Here is a 23,433-nt window from a genome sequence, read left to right as displayed (position 1 = left end):
ACTGAGGTTGGATTTGAACCCAGGTACTCCTGACTCCAAGGCCGGTGCTCTATTCACTGCACCAGCTGGCCGCCCCTAAATATTCTTTTTTAAAAGAAATCTTAATTCCTTTCCGTCAAAGTTATTAAACTAGCATTCTGGAAATTCCATAGAGATAGTGTACATGATATTTAACATGGCATCTTAAATTATTCTGATGGTCAATATGTAGAGATGTGCATAAGATGTCAATACAGTTAATGAATGCAGAAATGATTGAATGATCAGACATTAATGATTTTATGGAGCTCAGTCCACCTGAAGATTTCTCATGGAGTGTCCTTGGTTATATGCTGGTAATTTTTAATAAGTAATTGACTGAAGCCACATGCTTGTCAAATTCACATATATATGAAAATAAGAGGAATAAATAGTTTATGATTTTTTTTACAAAGTTAAAACATTGGGCTGAATCTACTAAAATGAAATTAAAAATGACTAAAAATGAAATGCTATACATGGGTTCAAAAAATTGTGGAATTGCAAGACGGCATAGTTGGACAACAGTTCACATGAGAAAAACTATGGGATTTTAGGGATTGCCAATATGAATCAATAGCTTGACATATATCAATATTTCAAGGAGCTTTTTGTTCAAGAGGACAGTTATTCCCTAGCATGTCCCAGATCACAGCCACTCTATAATTTACCAGGTGGTTTTTCAGAGATTTGGTGGCAAAAACATCATCCTCACCAATATATAAGACTCTCCAAATTTAACTTGGCCAGTCCTCTGACAACATATATTCTGGTCTATGCTTGAAGCCATACTAAAATATTTTTTAGCTGAGGATCAGACCTGCTAGAACTTCTACTCTGTTAGAATATTCTGTCACAGTGAGGTAACTAAATAGGACTTCCATGAATGGACAGTATAATGTAGCAGGCAAAACAAACCCCAAAAATCTTTGGCTTCATTAATAGGAACAGTGTTTACAGTAAGGATGATGAGACCAACACTCTTTTACTACTCTGATCCAGCTACATCTGAGGTATTGGGTTCAGTTCTAGGAATCACATTTTAGGAAGGACACTGACATATTGGAGAGTATTCAAGGGGAGGTAACTAGAATAGTCTGTATTATGTAAGGATCACTTCCAGGAGTTGGCAATATTTAGCCTGGAGACAAATTATTACTTAATTTAAGAATGTGAAAGGTTGTTATGTGGAAAATGGATAAACTTGTTCTACTTGACCCCCATAAAAGTAGAACTAGGAATAAATGAGTAGATGTTGCAGAGAGGGAGATTTTTGGCTTAATGTAAAGCAAATTTTCCTAATAGGTTTATTCAAAAATGGATAAAGTACCTTTTGAGGTAATAGGCTCTACATTACTGGAAGCTTCAAATGGAAGGCAGATGATTATTTTTCAGATATAGATTATACTTCCTCTTAGACCTTTCTTTTTCAAGTTTTTCAAGGCAATGGGGTTAAGTGACTTGCCCAAGGTCACTCAGCTAAGTAATTATTAAGTGTTTGAGGTTGTATCTGAACTCAGGTCCTCCTGACTCCAGGGTCTGTACTTGATCCACTGGGCCACCCAACTTCCCCCTGATATCCTTTCTAACTCTGAGATCCTGTAGCCATTGCTGACTGCTAAAAGACAATTAACTAATTAGCATACAACTGTAAGAATATGCTAGGCAAGCCAAACAAGTTTGATTTCTGAAACTGAATTGGTGGGAGGATTAAAATGAGTTATTTGGAATAAAAGGGTAACCATGAAAAGAATTCTGTCTGAATGAAAGAAGACAGGAGGTCTGCTTTAGGTCTATCACTGTTATTTTATAAATGAGTAACTCTGGCAAAGTTACTTCTACTTTCTGGGCCTCAAATGATTAATCTATAAACTGAAGGGTTCTAGACTAGAATTACTGTTCTTCTAGCTCTAAAGATTTGTTGATTGTACAAATTTAAAAGTATTATGATATGGATTTCAAATTCCTATTCCAATAAGGAATGAATGGGTTTCTAATCTCACCAGCTGTCTTAGACTTTTGGAAAAAAGCTAGTATATGTGGCTGGTGGTAGGGTCTACTAGAAAGGCTTTGTTCTCTGTACAAAAGTCTTCCTAACATTTAGGGGATTTAGTGGACTTTTATAAGCACAGAATCAGTCAACAATGTGATATGACAGTTTATATTATATTAAGAAAGGAAATAATAACTAGAATTAGGGAAGTTATAGTCATGTTATTCTGTGTCCTGGCTAAACACTATCTCTAAGTTCTGGGTGCTACATTGTAGAAGGAATATTAATAAGCTTGAGAGTAACCAGAGAAGGATACTAGAATGGTGAGATAATGTCATACAAAGATCAGTTAAAGAAACTGGGGAAGATTGGAGAAGAGAAGATTTAGGAACTATAACACAGCTGTCTTCAAGTACTTGAAAGGACTGTGATGGAGGACAGGGATTAGACCTGTTTTTCCTGGCCACAAATGGCACAAAGCAGCATTCAGTCAAAACTGAAAACAAGTATGTACAGACCTATTTCCTAACAATAAGAGCTATTCAAAAGTAAAATTGGCTGCTTTAAGAGGTAGTGACCTCCCTTTTTCAGGCAGACTGTTGACCACTCACTTAAGAATATTGTTGGGCTAAATGACTTCACACATGCTAACTCTAATTCTATGACACTAAGTTGCCCAGACTGGGGTAGAAGTCAGGGGTGGGGAACCTTTTTTCTGCAAAGGGCCATTTAGATAATTATAGCATTATTCACAGGCCATTCAAATTTATCAACTTAAATATTAGCCTACTATATATTTGGTCATTTAATTAATTTGCTCCTCAAAAGCTCCTAGATTTATTGAATTTGAGTCATACCTGTAGTTCTGAGAATCATATCAAATGATTTCATGGGTCTTATTCCCCATCTCTACTCTAAGCAACTGAGTCAAATAATTAGGAAGGAATAACTTTTTAAATCTTTTCAAATAGTATCCTGTAAAAAGTACAGACCACTCTAGAGTTGGTTTAGAGACTACTTAAGTACATATGTTAATAGTGAACAGTAAAGATAAAGACTTTCTATTTGACAACAAAACTCATTCCCAAGTGCAAAATAAGATCTGTCATGCTTACAAGTGTTTTAAAAAAATTTTCAGATAATCCAGTGAGAAAAAGAGCAGTCCATTTACTGTTCAGCTATTCAGTCATATCCAATTTTTTATGACCACATGGACCCTACTTTCTGTAGTTTTCTTGGCAAGGATACTGGAGTGGTTTGCCATTTCCTTCTCCAATGAGCTAAGGCAGATAAAGGTTAAGTGATGAACCCAAGGTCAAATAGGAAGTAGGTGTCTGAGGCCATGTTTCAACTCAGGTCTTCTTGGACTTCAGGCCCCAGGCTCTATACACTCAGCCATCCAGCTGCTCTGCCCATAAGTTATATGTTAAAATACCTAGATTTTCTATATTAGTACTTTTTAACACAATAATAATAAATAAATAATAATAATAATAAAGTCATTATTTCAGATAATCTCTACCTTGTACTGTGCAAATTCTATTCTTGGTTGGACACAATCCCCAAAAGTTTCCTGTGTCACTCTCTGGATTCTTTCCTTCTCTTTTATATTTTCATGTTTGATCCTTGGATCCACTGTGGATAAAGGGGGAAAAAAACTATTTAAGATTTCTGGGTTATCAGAAATACATTTTTATTCCTCAAGAATTTTTTTGAAAGATAAAATATAAAAAATTTCAACAGCTTCCACATGTATTAATTACCAACTCTACATACTACTCTATTAGAGGGTAGTTAAAAAGAGAGAAAATGTTGCTATAGTAGAAAGAAGCCAAGATTTGGAGTCAAAACTAATTTTGTGATTTTGGTTAAGTCACACTGTCTTTGTCTTATCTCCTTACCTGCAAAATGAATTTTTCATTATCTATATTACCTTCTACATAGGGATGTCATGGGAATCAAAATTTGATAGTGTATACAAACATAAAACACAATACAAATATCAGCTTTTACATTATAGAGCACCCAGGAAGTTAAGCAGCTTGCTTAAGGCCACACAGCAGGCAGTGCAAGTGTGGGATTACATTATAAGGGCAGCTAGATGGCTCAATGGATAGAGCACTGTTCTTAGTCAGAAGGACTGGAGTCTGAATCTAGCTTCAGGCATTTACTAGCTATGTGACCTTGCACAAGTCACTTAACCTTGATTGCCTTGTATTCAGAGCCATCTCCAGTTGTCTTGATTCACAGCTGGCCACAGGAACCAGATGGCTCTCAAAGAGAAAGTGAGGCTGGTGACTTAGCATAGCACCCTCTCACTCAAATCCAAATCATGTGCTTGTCATAGCATCACCTCTTTGATGTCATGGTCTTTTTCGAGAACTTAGGACAACCATCATTACATTATATATTTTTAAAATTTGCTTTTCACTTAGATCTGTACCTCATCTGTGAAGAGATCTCACAGATCTCTTTTCTGCAACTTAGAGTTGCCTAGGCCAGTCAAGAGGTCAAGTGGTATAAGGTCACCAGCGAATCCATGTCAGAAGAATTTCTATCCACTATGTCACAGCTACCTCTCAATTAGTGAATTACAAAGATTAAAAGACAGTCCTTGTGTTCATGGAGTTCACAATTTAGTAGGAAGAAAGGCACACATTCGAGCAAATACAATATATTTTAACAAAAAGAAAATACTAGCTATTATAAATAACCAATGAAATTCACTAGCTCAAATTCCTTTCTCATAGTATTCCAAGTCTCTCTCTTGTCACTTTGTCATTACTTTGTTCCACAGCTATTTGTATAAAATTTTTATTTCCTCTACCAAATAAAGCTCCACTAAAGTATGCCTTTATGTACCATACAGCACCAAGCACAAAGCCCTAAGCATAGAAGATGCTAAATACTGGTTGAATGAGTGAATTCAGGGGCTGACATCCATGGTTCAACTGTTCCCATTCATTCCACTCTGATGATTTTATTCTTTCCTTTTATTTATAGCTCTCTTTTGGTATAGAGTGCTTTAACATACTTTATATACTAAAGTATATAGCCATCATATTGACATGAACTTCTCTTAGATACAACAGTAATTTTTAAAAGCTGCTAATAAAAACAGAACATCTTCTGACACTTCAAATGTTGGCCTCTTCTGTCAAATCACTGAGCTCAGAGGTACAGATTTAATTAGGATTTACTTTCTCAGTCATAGCTTTTTCTTCAACATTCACAGCATCATTTTTAACTATCTTTCTCTCCTCTTTTTTTTTTTTTTAAGGTTTTTATGCAAGGCAATGGGGTTAAGTGGCTTGGCCAAGGCCACACAGCTAGGTAATTATTAAGTGTCTGAGGCTGGATTTGAACTCAGGTACTCCTGACTCCAGGGCCAATGCTCTATGCACTGTGCCACCTAACCACCCCCTCTCCTACCTCTTGAACCTAATTATAATAAAGTTCCATTCAAAATAAGAAAGAACGTTCTACTATTTATAACTGCTCAAAAATGACTGCGTAACCACAAGAACTGTCACATAAAGCAGCAGAGGCTACCATTAGAAATGTTGAGGAGACAATGGAGAGAGTCAATTCTGACAATTAGTTGTTAACAATACAATGTTGTTAGTGAATAAGCTTTCTTATAAAAAATATGAACAAAACTTATTGTCATATAAAGAGTATCCCAATACTTTAAATGAAAACAAATTATTTACATATGGAAAATAATTCAGTGTGGGAGGCTTATACATCTATTCAAATTAACAAAGAAAAGATAGATTTCTACTTTGCAAATACTAATTTTTCTTATAAGAACTGCTATGTCAGAAACACATATTGACTCAAATTCTGAAATTCAGTCTGAATCTGGATACTTTGATTTTATAATGTGAAGAATGAAATTTGAAGTGTCTGATTTACAAACATTTCTATTTCATTAATTTTAACTAATTCTACTTTAAAGCATCTATGGCAGTCAAAGGATTTGAGTCAATTAAGGAGAAGAAAATTACATAGGTAACTTTGAACTAGTAAATAGACATGAATTTTGGTTAGAATTTGAAGACACTGAGGGAAATTTGAAGAAATGAATCTATACTATTATTTCCAGATTATGAGAGGGAAACAAAACCAAGTACAATTAATTATGGAGGATTAAGAAGGAACAGGAGAATACTCTGAAAAGGTAAATTAAAAGATAAGTTGAAGATACTTGGCAAGACAGGACAAAGTAACTAAGAAAAGATAAATGGAAGAGAGATAAACAAATGAATAGGATGAATTGGTGAGTGGGGCAAATTGATGAAAACAGGCAGGAGATTGATTAGTTCATTAGAGGAGGTAGGTATGGAGGAAAGTTGTTGAAGCTAAAGAAAACTAGAGTGAGATTATCAATTTAAGAGGTCATTATTGATTGTAGGGTTTTTTTTTTTAAGGTTTTTGCAAGGCAATGGGGTTAAGTGGCTTGCCCAAGGCCATGCAGGTAATTATTAAGTGTCTGAGGCCGAATTTGAACTCAGATACTCCTGACTCTAGGGCCAGTGCTCTATCCACTACGCCACCTAGCCGCCCCAACTCTAAGGGTTTTAACCAGGTATAGGGCTGAGGTGTAAATACCCACAAATAAAGTTTTTGGGTTTTTTTTTTAATTAAGAGCTGAAATCACCCACTATGAAAAATAACATGAAAATATGAAATGACCTTCGACAGGCAAAATTACTGTTATCTGTGTTCCAAGTATAACCTCATCTCTCTCAGAGAACCTAAAGGGTCTATATAAGAAACAGAAGAAGTTTTTATGCGGGGGGGAGGTTAGGTGAGAGGAGGGAAGATGATGCTTGACCAGTTACTGGAAGGTGGAAGTATATCACAAAGAGGAATAAAGAGTTGTTTGGTTATAGCTCTAAAAAATATTTGAGGCTTTTCCTATAGAGGAGGAGATATCTGAAAAAGAAGGTGCTGTCTTCCAAAAAATCGGTATAGGATGAGCTATCAGGTGGCACACTGGACAAAGCAAGGGAGTCAAGAAAACCCAAGTTCAAATTCAGCCTTAGACACTTACTAGCTGTGTCATCCTTAGGCATTTAACTTAATCTCTTGGGAGGCTAATATAAAACAATATTTATAAAAACGCTTTGTAAAACTTAAGAGCACAATTATAAATGCTAGTTTTCTATCATTGTTGAGTTGTTTCCATCACATCTGACTCTTCATGGCCTCATTTGGGATTTTCTTGACAAAGATACCGACATTGGAGTGGTTTGCCATCTCCTTAACCTGTTCTATTCAGACATCTGCTGAAGCACACAGATAAAAACCAAGCAGTCAATGACTTCTTGAGTTACTTGAGTGATGATTTCTTCCTTCAAAGGTAGAACAACCAACAAAGGGAAATTTTATTCTAATCACTATCAGGGTGAACATGGCATGGAAATATATTTTTCAAAAACCTCCTTTTAGGGGGCAGCTAGGTGGCGTAGTGGATAAAGCACCAGCTCTGAAGTCAGGAGTACCTGGGTTCAAATCTGGTCTCAGACACTTAATAATTACCTAGCCATGTGGCCTTGGGGAAGCCACTTAACCCCATTTGTCTTGCAAAAACCTAAAAAAAAAAAAAAACCCTCCTTTTAGTTCCATTGAAAATAGTAAGAAATAAATTATTCCTCTACTTTCCTATTTGGAAAATGTACAAAAAGGTTAAGAATAAAAATTGAAGTCTAAGAAAATGGATTAAGCATGGTAAATACATTTAGAATGCAAAAAAAAATTCTAGTTAAGATCCCTGCCTTCCTCACTCCAAGAATTGATTGGTACTATGACCCACTCATGAGCAGTGCCCTCTTTCAGGTACCACATTTATCCTTGAAATCCCTTTTCATTTACAAGGCATTAAATTGTTCATCAATTTCAATCCTTCCAGTGAAAGAAGAAAGGAAAAATTTTAGTATATGTGACTATCATTTTTTAGATGAAAATATAACTACCCTTAAACTAAATTTTAATGTGATCTTTTAATTGAATCTTGAATTTCCTTAAATTGCTAGGTAGAACAGTAGAAATAGTGCCCAATCTGGAGTCAAGAATTCTCATCTATCATGAGGTCAAACCCAGCCTCACATACTTACCAGCTATGTGACCTCGGTCAAGTCACTTAACTAGGTTTGCCTCGGTTTCGTCAGATATAAAATGTACTGGAGAAGGAAATTTCAAACCTCTCTAGTATTTTGGTCAAGATAAGTAGCTGATGAAGATTCTGACCTGGGGCAGCTAGATGGCACAGTGGATAAAGCACCGGCCCTGGAGTCAGGAGCACCTGAGTTCAAATCCAGTCTCAGACACTTAATAATTACTACCTAGCTGTGTGGCCTTGGACAAGCCACTTAACCCCATGTGCCTTCCAAAAACCAAAAAAAAAAAAAAAAAGATTCTGACCCAACTAAAAAACAATATCTGAGAGCACTGGAGTAATGGAACTGTCAATTTGTACATTCTGTAAACATTAGAATTAGAATTTAGATTAATGTTAAACTACTAAATGTTAATGTTAAAATTATTAAAAAATTGTTTCAGGAAGAGTTGGATCTAAAATGCATAGTATTTATATTTTCTCAACACTAGCTTAGATCCCATGGTCTAAAATACAAAAGGGGTTAAAGCCAAAGAGAAATGGGAGATTTTCAGGAATGAAATCATGAAAACAAAAGGATAATTCCAATGACCAGCTAAAGTAAAATGTTTGCTTCATTTTCCTCATCTGTAAAATGAGCTAGAAAAAGAAATGGCAAACCAGTATAGTACCTTTGCCAGGAAAACCCCAAATGGGGGCCACAAAGAATTGGACAGGCCTGAAAATGGCTGAACAACAAATACAAATCACCCAGCCCAATAAACTATAGACAATTCTGCTATAACAAAATGGATTGGAGCAGCAGTTTGAATTCAGCCTTGGACATTTACTAGCTATGTGACCTTGGGCAAGTCACTTAACCCTAAGTGCCTTGCATCCAAGGTCATCTCCAGTTGTCCTGCTTCATATCTGGCCACTGGAGCCAGATGGCTCTGGAGGAAAAAGTGAGGCTGGTGACTTAGCACAGCACTCAAATTCAATCCAACTTGCACCAGTAACTAGAGTCAGCTTTGTCACCCAGGCCCATTGACAACCAAGGCTGCAGACACTGCCATTATTTAACTGCAGTATTTATGTATTTCTTAGCTATTTAAGATGCATAAAATACCTTTATTAGGTTCTTACTTTTTTAATGTGTTACTGGTGAATTTTTAAGTGCTGCCCTCAACCCCATTTCTCACCCCAAAAATCATACTGATTTTTTATTTTGAATAGCAAGGCAATTTTTAGGAAGGCATTTTTATGTTACAGCAGAACTAAATGGATCACACTTCAGTACTAAAAGAATTGACTGATTCATTAGACCACTGAATCAGTTAGTGACACTTGGAAGATCTTGAAAATAAGAGACTGTCCCCCTGACCCAAGATTGGAAAAAGACAAATGATGTTCCAATTATTAAAAAGAAAAAGCAATAGTCTGCAAGCTATAGGTCAGTGAGCTCAATAATTCCTTAAAAAGATGGTTGGTTGAATTCTAGAAACTGAAGCAATGGTTACACAGAACCAGCACAGCTTTATCAAGAACAGGTTATGCCCAATAAAGTTCATTTCCTCTCGTGACTGGATTACTAAACTAGATAATGAAGAAAATGTTGTAGACATAATTTACTTAGGCTTTAATGAAGCATATGCAATCTCATGCTGTTCTTATGGAGAAGATGGATTAGACAATAATAAAAGTATATGGATCTAGAAGTACTGGAAGGCCAGATGCAATAAGTAACTATATTTCAGTACCAGCATAGCAGGAAATATCTGGTGGAGTGCTTGTCTCTGCGTTATGTTAACATTCTTATCAGTGAGTTTGGTAAAGGCATAGTTCTTTCAAAAACGTGGCCTTGGGCAAGCCACTTAACCCCATCTGCCTTGCAAAAACCTAAAAAAAAAAAATTAAATTTATAAATAATACAAAGTTATGCAGGGTAGCTAAGGCTCACTGGTAGGTCCAAAAAGCACTTGACAAATTAATTTTGAGTCAAACATAACAACATGAAATATAAATGAAGGTAGAATATAAATGTAATGTTACATTTGGGTTTAAAAAATTGGCTTTAAGGGGTGGCTAGGTTGCACAGTGGATAGAGCACTTGCCCTGAAGTCAGGAGGACCTGAGTTCAAATATGTGATGCCAATTTTTTTCTTGGCATCACAAGATATAGGAGATACAAACAGACAGAAGTTCTTTGAAAAAGATTTTTTAGAGAACTTTATTCAGCTTAAGATAAATTGACAGTATGTAAACTGTGAGCTCCATGAGAGTAAAGACTGGTTTTTGTTTTTCTTTTTCTTGTACCTTCAGTACTTAGCATAATGCCTGGCACATAGTAGGTGTTGAAAAAATGGTTGGTTGGTTCTTGTCCTTTGTTATTGAAGAAAGCCAAAATGACAATCATTATGTTTGAGACAAATGACAGTGTGTCCAATTGGGGGTGATCAGACAAATATGAGCTCAGAATGCTATACCACAAGTTGGACACAAATAGCCCATGTGAGTACCTAGGGTGAGTACTCTAAAGTTACATGTCACATTTTCTTTGAGCTGCTTCAATTCTGCCTTCCTCAAAGAGTGCAGCACCCTAATTGATGAGGGCATGCCATGCCGGGCAGTCCTATGCCAGGGTCTCCCAAGCTGTACAGTTAATTCTAAATTCTTCAAGGAGACTTTCAGAGTGTCTTGGTATCACTTCTTTTGACCCCCTTGTGAACTCTTGTCCTGTTTGAGTTCTCCATAAAATAGGTTTTTTTGGCAAGTGTACATCTGGCATTCTAACAGTGTATCTAGTCCATTTCAGTTTGCACACTCTCTGTAGTAATGTTGAAATGCTGGCAGTATAGCTTAAGAAAGGACCTCAGTGTCTGGTATCTTATCCTGCCAGGTGATATTCAGAATCTTCTTATGACAATTTAAATGGAAGTGATTCAATATCCATGGCTCTGGCAGAATGTCCAGGTTTCATAGATTCACAGCAAAAAAGGTGAATACAACAGTTTTGTAGACCCTCAGTTTGGTAGTCAGTCTAAATACCTTTTCCCCCATACTTTTTCTCAGAACCTCCTAAATACTGAGCTAGCTCTAGTAATGTATGTGTCAACCTCATTGGCAATGTATATCTCCTTGGAAAGGACATTTCCAAGGTAAGTGAACTTGTTCACATTACTCAAAACTTCTCCATTTGCTGTAATCGATGGTTCCCCAAATAGATGGTGTGATGCTGGCTGATGGAACACCTGTGTTTTCTTGGAGTTAATTGCTAGACCAAAATTAGCACAAGCAGTAGAGAATTGACCCTTACTTTGTTGCATCTCAGCTTCAGAGGCTGCATAAAGTACATAAATCACCTGTAAATAGAAAATCAAAAAGAAAAAAAAAACAAAAACCCAACATTCCCTCCAATTTGGTCTTGGCTTGTAGCCTTTTCAAGTTGAAGAATTTACCATGAGGCCATGTTCATTCGTGTTGAAGGCATTTGATAACATAGCTGAAAAACATCATGCTGAAAAGCATGGGAGCGAGAACACATCCTTGTTTTACTCCATTGGTGACTGGGAAACCTCTAGAGCATCATCCACTATCCAAAACCTTTAGTATGATAGGGCATGAAATTGACATACAATAATAATGAACTTTTCTGGGCAACCAAATTTTAACATAATTTTCTATAAATCCTCATGACCAATGGTATCAAAAGTATCAGATCTAGAATTGTTGTATACTGACCTCTGTTCTGTTCCTGACATTTTTCTTGGAGTTGTGAGGCAGCAAAACCCATGTCAACTGTTCTACTGACTCTCAGGAAGATGACCAACTTCCAAGTGAAAGATCAGTCTATTGAGAAGGACTCTGGAAAAAATCTTACCATCAATGACTAAAAGAGAAATACCCCTGTGATTTGTCACAAGACAATCTAATCCCATTACCTTTATAGAGATGAACAATGGAGGCATCCTTGAATTCTTGGGGGATAAACTCTTCATGCCAAATAACCTGGAAAATTTCAGTCAGTTTTTGGATGAGCCATTGACCCCCCACTTTGTTGATCTTAGCTGGAATAGAATCAGTACCAGGTGCTTTGCCACATGAAAGGAGCCTCATGGCATTCAAAACCTCTTCTTCAGTTGAAACTTCAGCTAGGGACTGATTGACTTCCACTTGAAGTAAGTGGTCAATGATTTCTGCATTGATGGATAATGGTCTGTTAAGAATGCTATGGGGCTTCTGGGGTGGGGTCAGGATGGTGGCTTAAAGCTAACAGGCTCCGGGAGCCTTTCTCTATCAAAGATACATGAATGCTCTACTCTGACATTCACACTATAGATAACACCAAGAAAAAGAGATGATTCAAAGAAGTTCAACTGTAGACACTGTGGAGGATCTTCAGTGAAGGTCTATCTCTTTGGGGGAAAAGGGGAAGAAAAGTCCAGGAGGCGGGAAAGGAGGGAAAGCCAGCAAGAGACTTGTATCCACAATGCAATCCAGGTCCCTAATAACAGAGGTCCTGACACCTGGATAGCAAGCCAGCAGAGAGGATCCCAAATCCAAACAAAGTCTGAACCCAGAAACATCAGGGCAAAAGACAGGAATGGGTCAGGAACAATCCTCTGTTAAGTCAGAACCTGGACATAAAAATGGGCAGGAAAAAAAGCCTCTGCAAAGGCAAGGCCTGGACTGCATAGGCAACATCTTAGCCAACAATGAGCCAGGAATCAGATTCCAGCCCTAGCAAAATAAAATAGATCTATACTCCATATATCCCAGGAGCAGGAGCAAAACTATAACAACAAAGATAAACAAAAAAACTAAGTGTGTTCACTACAGAAAAATACTCCACAGATAAAGATGAAAGCAATGCCATGTCTGAAGAAGAAAGTTGTGAAACATCATTCACAGGAAAAGTATCAAAACAGTCTATAGGGGCGGCTAGGTGGTGCAGTGGATAAAGCACCAGCCCTGGAGTCAGGAGTACCTGGGTCCAAATCCAGTCTCAGACACTTAATAATTACATAGCTGTGTGGCCTTGGGCAAGCCATTTAACCCCATTTACCTTGGAAAAAAAAACCCTTAAAAAAAGTCTATAAATTGGACTCAAATACAAAAAGCTCATTGAAGAGCTTAAGAAAGAATTTAAAAAACCAAAGAGAGGAAGAACAAAAATGGAAAAAAGAAATGAAAGTCATGTAGGAAAATTGTGAAAAGTGGACCAGAGGGGCAGCTAGGTGTTGCAGTGAATAGAACCCTGTTCCTGGAGTCAGGAGGACCCGAGTTCAAATGCAGCCTCAGACACTTAGTAATTACCTAGCTGTGGGACCTTGGGCAAGTCACTTAACCCTACTGCCTTAAATAAATAAAAATTTTTAAAAAGTTGATCAGAGAAATCAACACCTTTAAGAAAAAGGAAAAACAAAAGGTAATTGAAGAAAATGAAATCCTAAAAACTAGAATTGAACAGTTAGAAACCAATGAATCTATAAGACTACAAGATTCCATCAAACAAAATAAAAAGTCTGAAAAAACTGAAGAAAATGTAAATTATCTTCTAGGGAAAATGAATGACCCAGAAAACAGATCCAGGAAAGACAATCTATGAATCACTGGACTAAGAAGAACCTGGAAAACATCATGCAGGAAATTATAAGGGAAAACTGCCTCAATCTACCAGAACAAGAGAATAACAATTGAAAAAATTTACAGAACCCCTCCAGAAAGAGAACCCAGGATTGGGCTGTAATAGCCAAATTCCAGAACCCTCAAATAAAACAGAGAATATTGTAAAAGCAAAAAGGAAAAAATTAAAATACAAAGGGAACACAATCAGACTAACACAGGACCTATCATCTTCAACACTGAAGAATTGGAAGAACTGAAATAATATATTTTGGAGAGCTAAGGACCTGGGATTACAACCCAGAATGGACTGCCCTGAAAAATTCAGCATATATTGTCAGGGAAAAGATGGATGTTCAATAAATTACAAGACTTCCAGAATTTCCTGACACAAAGACCAGAACTGAACAGAGAATTCAATTGCCAAATACATGACTGAAGAATCAGATAAAAAAAGGTAAATGAAAAAGGGGACTGAAAAAACAAAACTTTTAAACAAATGTTGTTCCCTAAAAGTAAAGATATAACAATTTTAACTCAATAAAAACTTTTACTCCTTTAAGGATAATTATAGGGTAGAATATAATTGAAGAGAATGAACCTAAGGGATATAGATTTAATTGGGTCTTTTCCCTCAATTGAAAAGGTCCAAGATTAAATCACTATGTTTGAGATAAAAACTCTTGAAAAAAAGCAGAAGTGTTAACTTTAACTTAAGCTTCTCATTACATTCTGACTGGCTTTAATCACAAGGGGCTAAGCACCTTGTCTAATGTCTAATGAGGGCATCATAAGCTCCAAGGACCAAAAGTCTCTATGTACTGGAGCACAAAAAACCTTTAAATCAAATGCAGAAAGGCAGAAATAATAAATATACACTTCTCAGATTATGCAATAAAAATTACACTTAATAAAGGGTCAGGGAAAGATAAACCAAGAACTAATTGGAAATTAAATAACTATCTTAAATAATGAGTGGAAAAAACAGAAAATAATAGAAATAATCAATAATTATATCCAAGAAAAAAGATAAAAATGAGACATCATACCAAAGTTTATGGGATGCAGCCAAGGCAGTTTTGAGGGGAAACTTTATATCTCTAACTGCCTATATGAATAAAACAGAGAAAGAGGAGATCAATGAATTGGGTATGCAACTAAAAAAGCTAGAAAAAGAAATAAACATCCCCAATTAAATACCAAATTAGAAATTCTGAAAATCAAGGGAGATTAATAAAATAGAAAAGAAAAAACCATTTATCTCATAAATAAATCTAAGAGTTGGTTTTATGAAAAAGCCAATAAAATAGACAAACCTTTGGCTAATCTGATTTTTTTTTAAAAAAAGAAGATAACCAAAAAACCAGTATCAAAAATGAAAAGGGTGAACTAACCACCAATGAGGAGGAAATTAAAGAGGAAATTAGGATCTACTTTGCCAAACTGTATGCCACCAAATTGGACAACTTGAGTGAAAAGGATGCATATTTACAAAAATACAAACTGTCCATATTAACAGAAGAGGAAATAAATTACTTAAATAACCCCATTTCAGAAAAAGGAATTGAAGAAACCATCAATAAACTCCCTAAGAAAAAGTCTCCAGTCCAGATGAACTTACAAGTGAATTCTACCCAACATTTAACGAACAATTAATTCCTATTCTACATAAACTATTTAAAAAAATAGGAGAGGAAGGAATTCTACCAAACTCCTTTTATGATACCAACATAATACTGATTCCTAAACCTTCCAAAACAGACAAATTAATTATAGACCAATCTCCCTAATGAATACTGATGCAAAAAATCTTAGATAAAATTTTAGCAATGAGACTACAGCAAGTTATTACCTGGATAAATACACCATGATATGGTTGGATTTATACCAGGCAGGCAGGGATGTTTCAACATTAGGAAAATACTCAACATAATTAAATATATCAGCAGTAAAACCAACAGAAACCATATAATTATCTCAATAGATGCTGAAAAAGCCATTGATAACATCCATTCCTATTAAAAATACTAGAACATATAGGAATAAATGGAGTTTTCCTTTTTTTTTTTTGGCAAGGCAAATGGGGTTAAGTGGCTTGCTCAAGGCCACCCAGCTAGGTAATTATTAAGTGTTTGAGGCTGGATTTGAACTAAGATACTCCTGACTCCAGGGCCAGTGCTCTATCCACTGAGCAACCTAGCTACCCCTGGAGTTTTCCTTAAAATAATAAATAGTACTATCTAAAAACTTTCAACAAATATATTTAATGGGAATAAACTCAGAGCATTTCCAATAAATTCAGGGGTGAAAAAGGATGCCTACTATCACCATTATTATTCAATATAGTATTAGAAATGCTAGCAGTAGCAATAAGAGAAAAGAAAGAAATTGAAGGAATCAGAACAGGCAATGAGGAAGCCAAACTTTCACTCTTTGCAGATGATATGATGGCATACCTACAGAACCCGATAAAATATCTAAAAGCTCCTTGAAACAATTAACAAATTCAGCAAAGTAGCAGGATATAAAATAAACCCACCTAAATCATCAGCATTTCTATATATGACTAACAAAGCCCAAGAACAAGAGATTGAGAAATTCCATTTAAAATAACTGTAGATAATATTAAATACTTGGTAATGCACCTCCCAAGACAAACCCAAAAATTGAATGAACACGATTAAAAAGCTCTCCTCACCCAAATAAAGTCAGTTGTAAATAATTGAAAAAATGTCAAATGCTCATGGTTAAATTGAGCTAATATAATAAAAATGACAATTCTACCAAATCAAATTATTTATTCAGTGCCATACCAAACAAACTACCAAACAAATACTTTACTGAGCTAGAAAAAACAGAAACAAAATTCATCTGGAGTAACCAAAGGGCAAAAATAAAATGTAAAGGAAGGTGGCTTAGCTCTATCAGATTTAAAACTATACTATAAAGAGGCAGTCATCCAAACTGCCTGGTACTGGTTATGAAATAGAGTAATGGATCAGTGGATTAGGATAGATTAAAAAAAAAAAGGCAGTAAACAACTACAGCAATCTACTATTTGACAAATCCAAAGACATCAGCCTCCAGGATAAGAACTCACTATTTGACAAAAACTGTTGGGAAAACTGGAAAATAGTATGGCAAAAACTAGACACATACCCACATCTCACACCCTATATCAAAATAAGGTCAAAATGGGTACAAGATTTAGACATTAAGAGCAATACCATAGATAAATTAATAGACCAAAAAATATTCTATCTATCTGATCTATGGAAAAGGGATAAATTTATGACCAAACAAGAATTAGAACACATTATAATCTGCAAAATGAATGATTTTGACTATATTAAATTAAAAATGTTTTGCACTAATAAAATCAGTGCTGCCAAAATTAGAAGAAAAGTGGAAAGCTGGGAAACAATCTTCACAACCAGGAGTTCTGATAAAGGTCTCATTTCTAAAATATATAGAGAATTGCATCGAATTTGTAAGGTCACAAGTCATTCCCCAATGAATAACTGGTCAAAAGATATGAACAAACAATTTCAAATGAAGAAATTAAAGCTATATACAATCATATGGAAAAAAATGCTCCAAATCACTATTGATTAGAGAAATGCAAATTAAAACAATGAGGTATCATCTCACACCTATTAGATTAGGCCAGATGAGAAAAGGGTAAAATGATTAATGTTGGAGAGGTTGTGGGAGTACTGGGACAATGATGAATGCATGGTAGAGTGGTGAATGGATCCAACCTTTCTGGAGAGCAAAATAGAACTATACCCAAAGAGCAAGAAAACTGTTTATTACACAGCAAGTCCAATTCTAGGACTATATCCAGAAATTGTAAAAAATGGAAAAAAAAGTCCTACATGCTCCAAAATATTCATAGCAATCATTTTTGTAGGGCAGATTTGGAAATTGAGGGGATGCCCATCAATTGGGGAATGGCTAAACAAGTTATGATACATGAATACTATGGAATATTATAGTTCTATAAGAAACCATAAATGGTCAGACTCTAGAAAAGCATGGAATGACTTACAGGATTCAATGCTGGGCAAAGGGAGTAGAGCCAAGAGAACAATTTACACATCAGCATTATGAGATGAGCAACCTTGATGGAAGCAACCTCTCTCGGCAGTCCAGGGAGCTAGGACAACCATATCTGACAGATTATGGACTATATTATCCCCAAGCAGAGGAAGAGAAATGAAATACACAGAAAAAAAACAGCCCTATTGAATCTTATAAACATTTTATAAAAAATATTTCTTAATCCTAATTCCTCATGCCAAAAACTAATTACTAATTTGTAAATAAGTTTAACAAAATATGTATGTAAAATACTAACCTAACTATTCCCAACTGAGGGGAGGGGAATGGGAAGGAAGGGTGGAGGGAAACTTTATAACTTGGAAATATACATGTAAAAATGGATGAAAATAAATTTTTTTTTAAAAAAAGAATACTATGGGAGCAGCTAGGTGGTGCAATGGATAGAGCACTGCCCTGGAGTCAGAAGGACCTGAGTTCAAATCCAGCCTCAGACACTTATTACATAGCCGTGTGACTTTGAGCAAGTCACTTAACCCCATTGCCTTGTAAAAACCAAAAGAAACAAAGAAACCCCAAAGAAGACTATGGAAGTGTTCTGCCTATCTCTCTATGATTATGTCCCTATCATTAATCAATGTGGATCCATCAGCTTTGAGTAGTTGAGATGCACCTTATGTCTTTGACCCATAAATAGCTTTCAGGGCATCATAAAAGCATTTTGGTTTCTTACTGTCTACATAAAATTGAATTTCATCTGCCTTCTTACTGAGCCTACATCTTACTGATTCTACATCTCTCTAAGCTTTGGTTGGATTTTACTTTTAATGGAATTAAATGCTTCCTTCTTAGAAACAGATGAATTATCCTGCTGGTAAACCCTGTGGAGTTCTCATTTTTCCATTTAACAGCTTCTGTATTTCCCTATCATTTTCATCAGATCAGTCTTGGTGTTTTGGCGACTGCTCTGGTCCAGATGAGCAAATGCAGTGATGTACACCACATCTCTGAAAGCTGCTCCATTCCTTTTCTGCTCCACTATTGTCAACTGTGTGTTGGCTCAGGTTTCCCTCCAAGTTAGCAACAAATTGTTCCAGCACAGAAAGATGCTCTAATCTCTTGACATTAATTCTTCTATTAGTCATTTTGCCTTGGGGCAGCCACTTTGGTTGAATATGAATATACAGCTTAGAGAGGATGAGTCTGTGATTAGTCCAGCACTCTGCATCACACATTGTCTTTGTCATTCTCACATCCATCACATACTCTAATAGATGTCAAAGATTGCAAAATTTTATTACATTTAAGTAAACAGAAGACAGTGTTTGTGATGAGGTCACAAGATGCAGAAGTCTTCAGCAGAAGGTGACTACTGCTGTTTCCAACTCCATTCCTCCCTAGGACTCCCTGCCCCATCTGGTAATCTGAGCCTACTCTAGCATTAATGTCACCCAGAATTATAAGTTCCTTCTCTTTTGGTACACTGATGATAAGGGTCTCCAGGTTTTCATAAAAATTTTCTTTAACTTCAACAGTGTTCATCATAGTGGGAGCACAAGCACTGATGATGGTGGCATGGCCTTTTTCTGGAAGCGATAATCTCATTGTCATGAGCCTGTCATTCACTCCTTTTGGTAGGCATTCAAGAATACTGACTAAATTAGTTTTAATTGCAAAAACCTACCCCAGCTTCATGGCATTCCCTTTCTATGCAACCACTCTGTGACCAATCCAGCTTCTTCAGTAAGCTGGCCTTTATTTGCCAGTCTTGTTTCATTCAGGGCTATTTGGATACCATACTTGCTGAATTCTCTTGAAACAAAAGCTATTTGTCTTTCAGATCTATTGGTTCATGTGTTGTCTATGAGTGGGCACACCTTCTATGCACCAAAGGTGAGTGGAATCTTCTTTGAAGAAATTTTTGTAGATTTTTTTGTGTCTTGAAAGCACTGTGGGATTACCTGCCAGTCATAGTAATCAGGCCAGGGTTGGGTAAACAGACAATTTTGGGGGCACCTTTTCTAGTCCATTCCTTGCATCAGGAGGTGAGCAGTGTGATCCTTAAGAAAGCTGTTCAGTCACCCAAGGGTCAGCTGAAACACACTGCTGCTTTTGGTGGAGAAACGATCCTATGGCCCTAGGTTGCCTGTATACAGGGTTGTGACTACAGCTATCAGTGTATCTGTACCTGCTGCTTTGTCATTTGTCTGTTGCCACAGGACTTTGAGGAATGGTTATGAGTGATACTACTTGACTGATATGGCGGCAACTGAAGAAATTATGATCTTTGGTCATACTCAAGGAGGTCCACAAGCTTCTAGGAAGAGGGAACCATCAGTTCCACTGTATTTTGTCCTTGTTATTCCATACCTGTAAAATTGTTCAGTGCTGGGGATATGCAATGTACAGTGGAAGACTTTGAGTTCATGTCACATAAAAATAGGGTGGAGGAGCTTAGCATGTTTTAAATGGAGAGGAGAAAATGGAGGAAACTTGAATCAAGTATTGAATGGGCTATAATATGCAGGAAATATTAGACTTGCTGTTTTTAGCCACAGAGGGAACAACAATAAACAGGTTGTACAAGTTACAAAGAAATCAATTTGGGTTTGAAGTCAGGAAATTCCTCAAAATTTGGGCTGTCCCAAGGTGCAATAGGTTATCTTATTCTCCCCTTCTTGGAAATCTTCAAGAAAAAGCTGTCAGATACATTATAGTGGGGATCCCTTTTATGTAGAGGTAGGACTAGATTGCTACTGAAGACCCTTCTATCTTTCAAATTTTACGAAAATAAGATTCTGAGCTATGGGTAGTGTCTTTTCTTCAGCAAAGATTAATTTTTATCATTCTGAAAGTGTTGCCCTCAAAGTATGCTGAAAAACCATACTGAACCAAGATCTCAAAACACATTATCTTAATAGGATAAAAATATTAAGAGAAACTTTAAAAGCAATGAAATATATACTATATATGAAATATATCATTATAAAGAGAAAAAATTAAATCAGTTACCTGTTTCAAAACTTCTTTCCTGTAAAGGTGTAAGGCAACAAATTTGAAAATCCTAAGAAAAAAATTTGACATTAGCACTTTTGTCAGTCTATTTTTGAAAATATCATTCTAATTTATCTAGCAAGAAGAAATTATCAGAATCTTGTATCAAAATGATTTTATTTGGTTTTTATTTAAAAGTATATTTTTATGATTAATAGCTCTCTCCCTCAAAATCCAAGAGTAAAAAAACAAAGCAACCCCCCCCCCCAAAAAAAAAAACACCCCAGAATTAAAGAATTCCTTATGTTAAACCAAATCTACACTTCTGGTGAAAATTGAACCTGGTCATAATGTAAAATCATTGTAATATGTTATTATAATTTACTTACTAGTATTTTATTTAAAATATCTGCATCAGTATTCGTTGGCATATATGTCTGGAATTTTTTTTTCTTTTTTCATTCCATGGTTTAGGTCAGTATTTGTATAAAGAGATTGGAAAGGTGCTTTGTTATTATTTTAAATCAGTTATGTAATATTGGAATTGTACTTGTAAGTTAGAATTCACTTGCAAATCCATATAGTATTTGAGTTTGTTTTTGCAGCCTTTTGGTGTTTTTTATATTTTATTCAATTTCTCTTTCTGATAATGGGTTAGTCTAATTATTCTTTTGTTATGGGTATTTTATATTTTTCTAAGTATTCATCCATTTCTTCTAATTTATCAGTTGCATATAATTGGGAAAAAATGCTTTCTGAAAATTTTCCTTATTTCCTCTATAATTCTAAGTCCTCTTTTAATTTCTGATAGGAACAATTTAGTTTCCTTTCATTTTTAAAACTAACTAATTTCTTATCTACTATATTGTTTTAAGAGTTCCTAATTTTTTTTTTTATCAATTCAGTGGTCTTTCTTTGCTTGCAACTATATTAACCTCTATTTTGCAAAATTTCTACTTTGTTATTTAGTGTGGGATTTTCAATTTGTTACTCAAGTTTTTTTCAGGCTGTATATCTAATTGACTTATTGTTTCTCTCTTTTACTTATGAAAGCACTTAGAGATTTAAATTTTCCTCTTGGAACAACTTTAGCTGCATCCCCCTAAGTTTTGGTAAGTCTTTTCATTAAGATTATTTTCTTTGTTGCAATGTTCTTTTTTTTGAAGTTCTATTCAAACCCTTAATTTCCTTCTTGTATAAACTTTTGGTTAGAGTCATCTACATCTGAAAATGCTGTGTAAGTTCCCATGCTATTATGGTTTTACTACTACTTCTCCTTATAATATAATTATTTTTTCCTTTAAACATTTAGATGTTTTGTTATTAGGGGCATATATATTAAGTTGTAACATTGATTCATTATATCTGGTACTATTAACCATAATATCATTCTCTCTTTTTAATTACTATAGCCTTATCTGAAATTATGATTGCTATTGATATTTTTATTTCAGCTAAAGCATGAAAGATTTTAACTCTATGGGAATCTTTGTTTCAAGTTTTTCTTGCAAGCAACATATTGTCAATTTTTTGCTTTCTATTTCTATTTTGCTATTGTTTTTCATTTTATGGGTGAATTCATTCCATTCATATCCAGTTATGATTACTAATTGTGTTATTTACCTCCATTCCATATATGCTTGTAATTTTCACTTTTTGTTCCTTTCACCCTCTTTTGCATAAAAATATGGTAGAAGGAATTTACCTAATATTGTGACATTAAAATGAAATATTCAATTTGTAGTTTTTTGTCTCTGCCCCACCCCTAATTCCAAGTTTTTACCAATTCCTTCCTTTTTTTTAAGTTTTTGCGAGGCAAATGGGGTTAAGTGGCTTGCCCAAGGCCACACAGCTAGGTAATTATTAAGTGTCTCAGGCTGCATTTGAACTCAGGTAGTACTGACTCCAAGATCAGTGCTCTATCTACTGCGCCACCTAGCAGCCCCCTTCCTTTTCTTTTAATTCTCCCTTAACATTCCTCCCTTCAACATGTGAGTTTTGTTTACTTATGATGGACTAGTCCATTAACTATCTTGTCCTCCTTCTTGACCTGTTTTCTGCCCCTTCTTTGTTCTTCTCTATTTACCTTTTGAGTAATATGTTTCTATATCAAAAAGTCTGTGTCTAATGTTAATTGAAAGTGAGATTTAAGGGATGCCTGTTCCCCCATCTCTATGATTATATATATATATTTTTAGGTTTTTGCAAGGCAAATGGGGTTAAGTGGCTTGCCCAAGGCCACACAGCTAGGTAATTATTAAGTGTCTGAGACTAGATTTGAACCCAGGTACTCCTGACTCCAAGGCCAGTGCTTTATCCACTATGCCACCTAGCCACCTCTCTATGATTATATTCTTTTCATTTCATATATCTATTATATGGAAGTGGCAACTAGTCAGGAAGACTCTGTAAGTTCAAATTTGGCCTCAGTCATTTAAATAATGGTATGACCCTGGGCAAGTCACTTAAAACCCTATTTGCTTCAGGTTTTTCATCTATAAATGAGGTGAAGGAAATGGCAAACCACTCCAGTATCTTTGCCAAGAAAATTCCAAATAGAATCATGAAGAGTTGGACATAACTGGAATTATGTGCAAGATTTCCCTCCCATCTTTCTTCTTTTTTATTTTTCATAAAA

At 35.5% G+C, this 23,433-nt stretch overlaps 1 protein-coding gene across 3 annotated transcripts in view; it reads right to left on the bottom strand.

Annotated features, from left to right (window-relative positions):
* The window catches only part of CENPN (centromere protein N), a 57,313-nt gene that overhangs the window by 7,481 nt on the left and 26,399 nt on the right, over nt 1-23,433 (bottom strand). For all 3 annotated transcript variants that reach the window (XR_012473428.1, XM_074209725.1, XM_074209726.1), the window contains 2 exons: nt 20,814-20,865; nt 3,534-3,646 (listed from right to left, as the gene is read on the bottom strand). Coding sequence is in view for 2 of the 3 variants with exons in the window: in XM_074209725.1 (XP_074065826.1) it covers nt 3,534-3,646; nt 20,814-20,865 (165 nt within the window). In the remaining variant the exon portion in view is untranslated. The remainder of the gene's footprint in view (nt 1-3,533; nt 3,647-20,813; nt 20,866-23,433) is intronic.

Source organism: Macrotis lagotis, chromosome 1 (genome assembly GCF_037893015.1).
Source record: "Macrotis lagotis isolate mMagLag1 chromosome 1, bilby.v1.9.chrom.fasta, whole genome shotgun sequence".
Lineage (NCBI taxonomy): Eukaryota > Metazoa > Chordata > Mammalia > Peramelemorphia > Peramelidae > Macrotis > Macrotis lagotis.
Note: the sequence above shows the minus strand (reverse complement) of the source record. Positions and strands in the feature narration are given on the sequence as shown.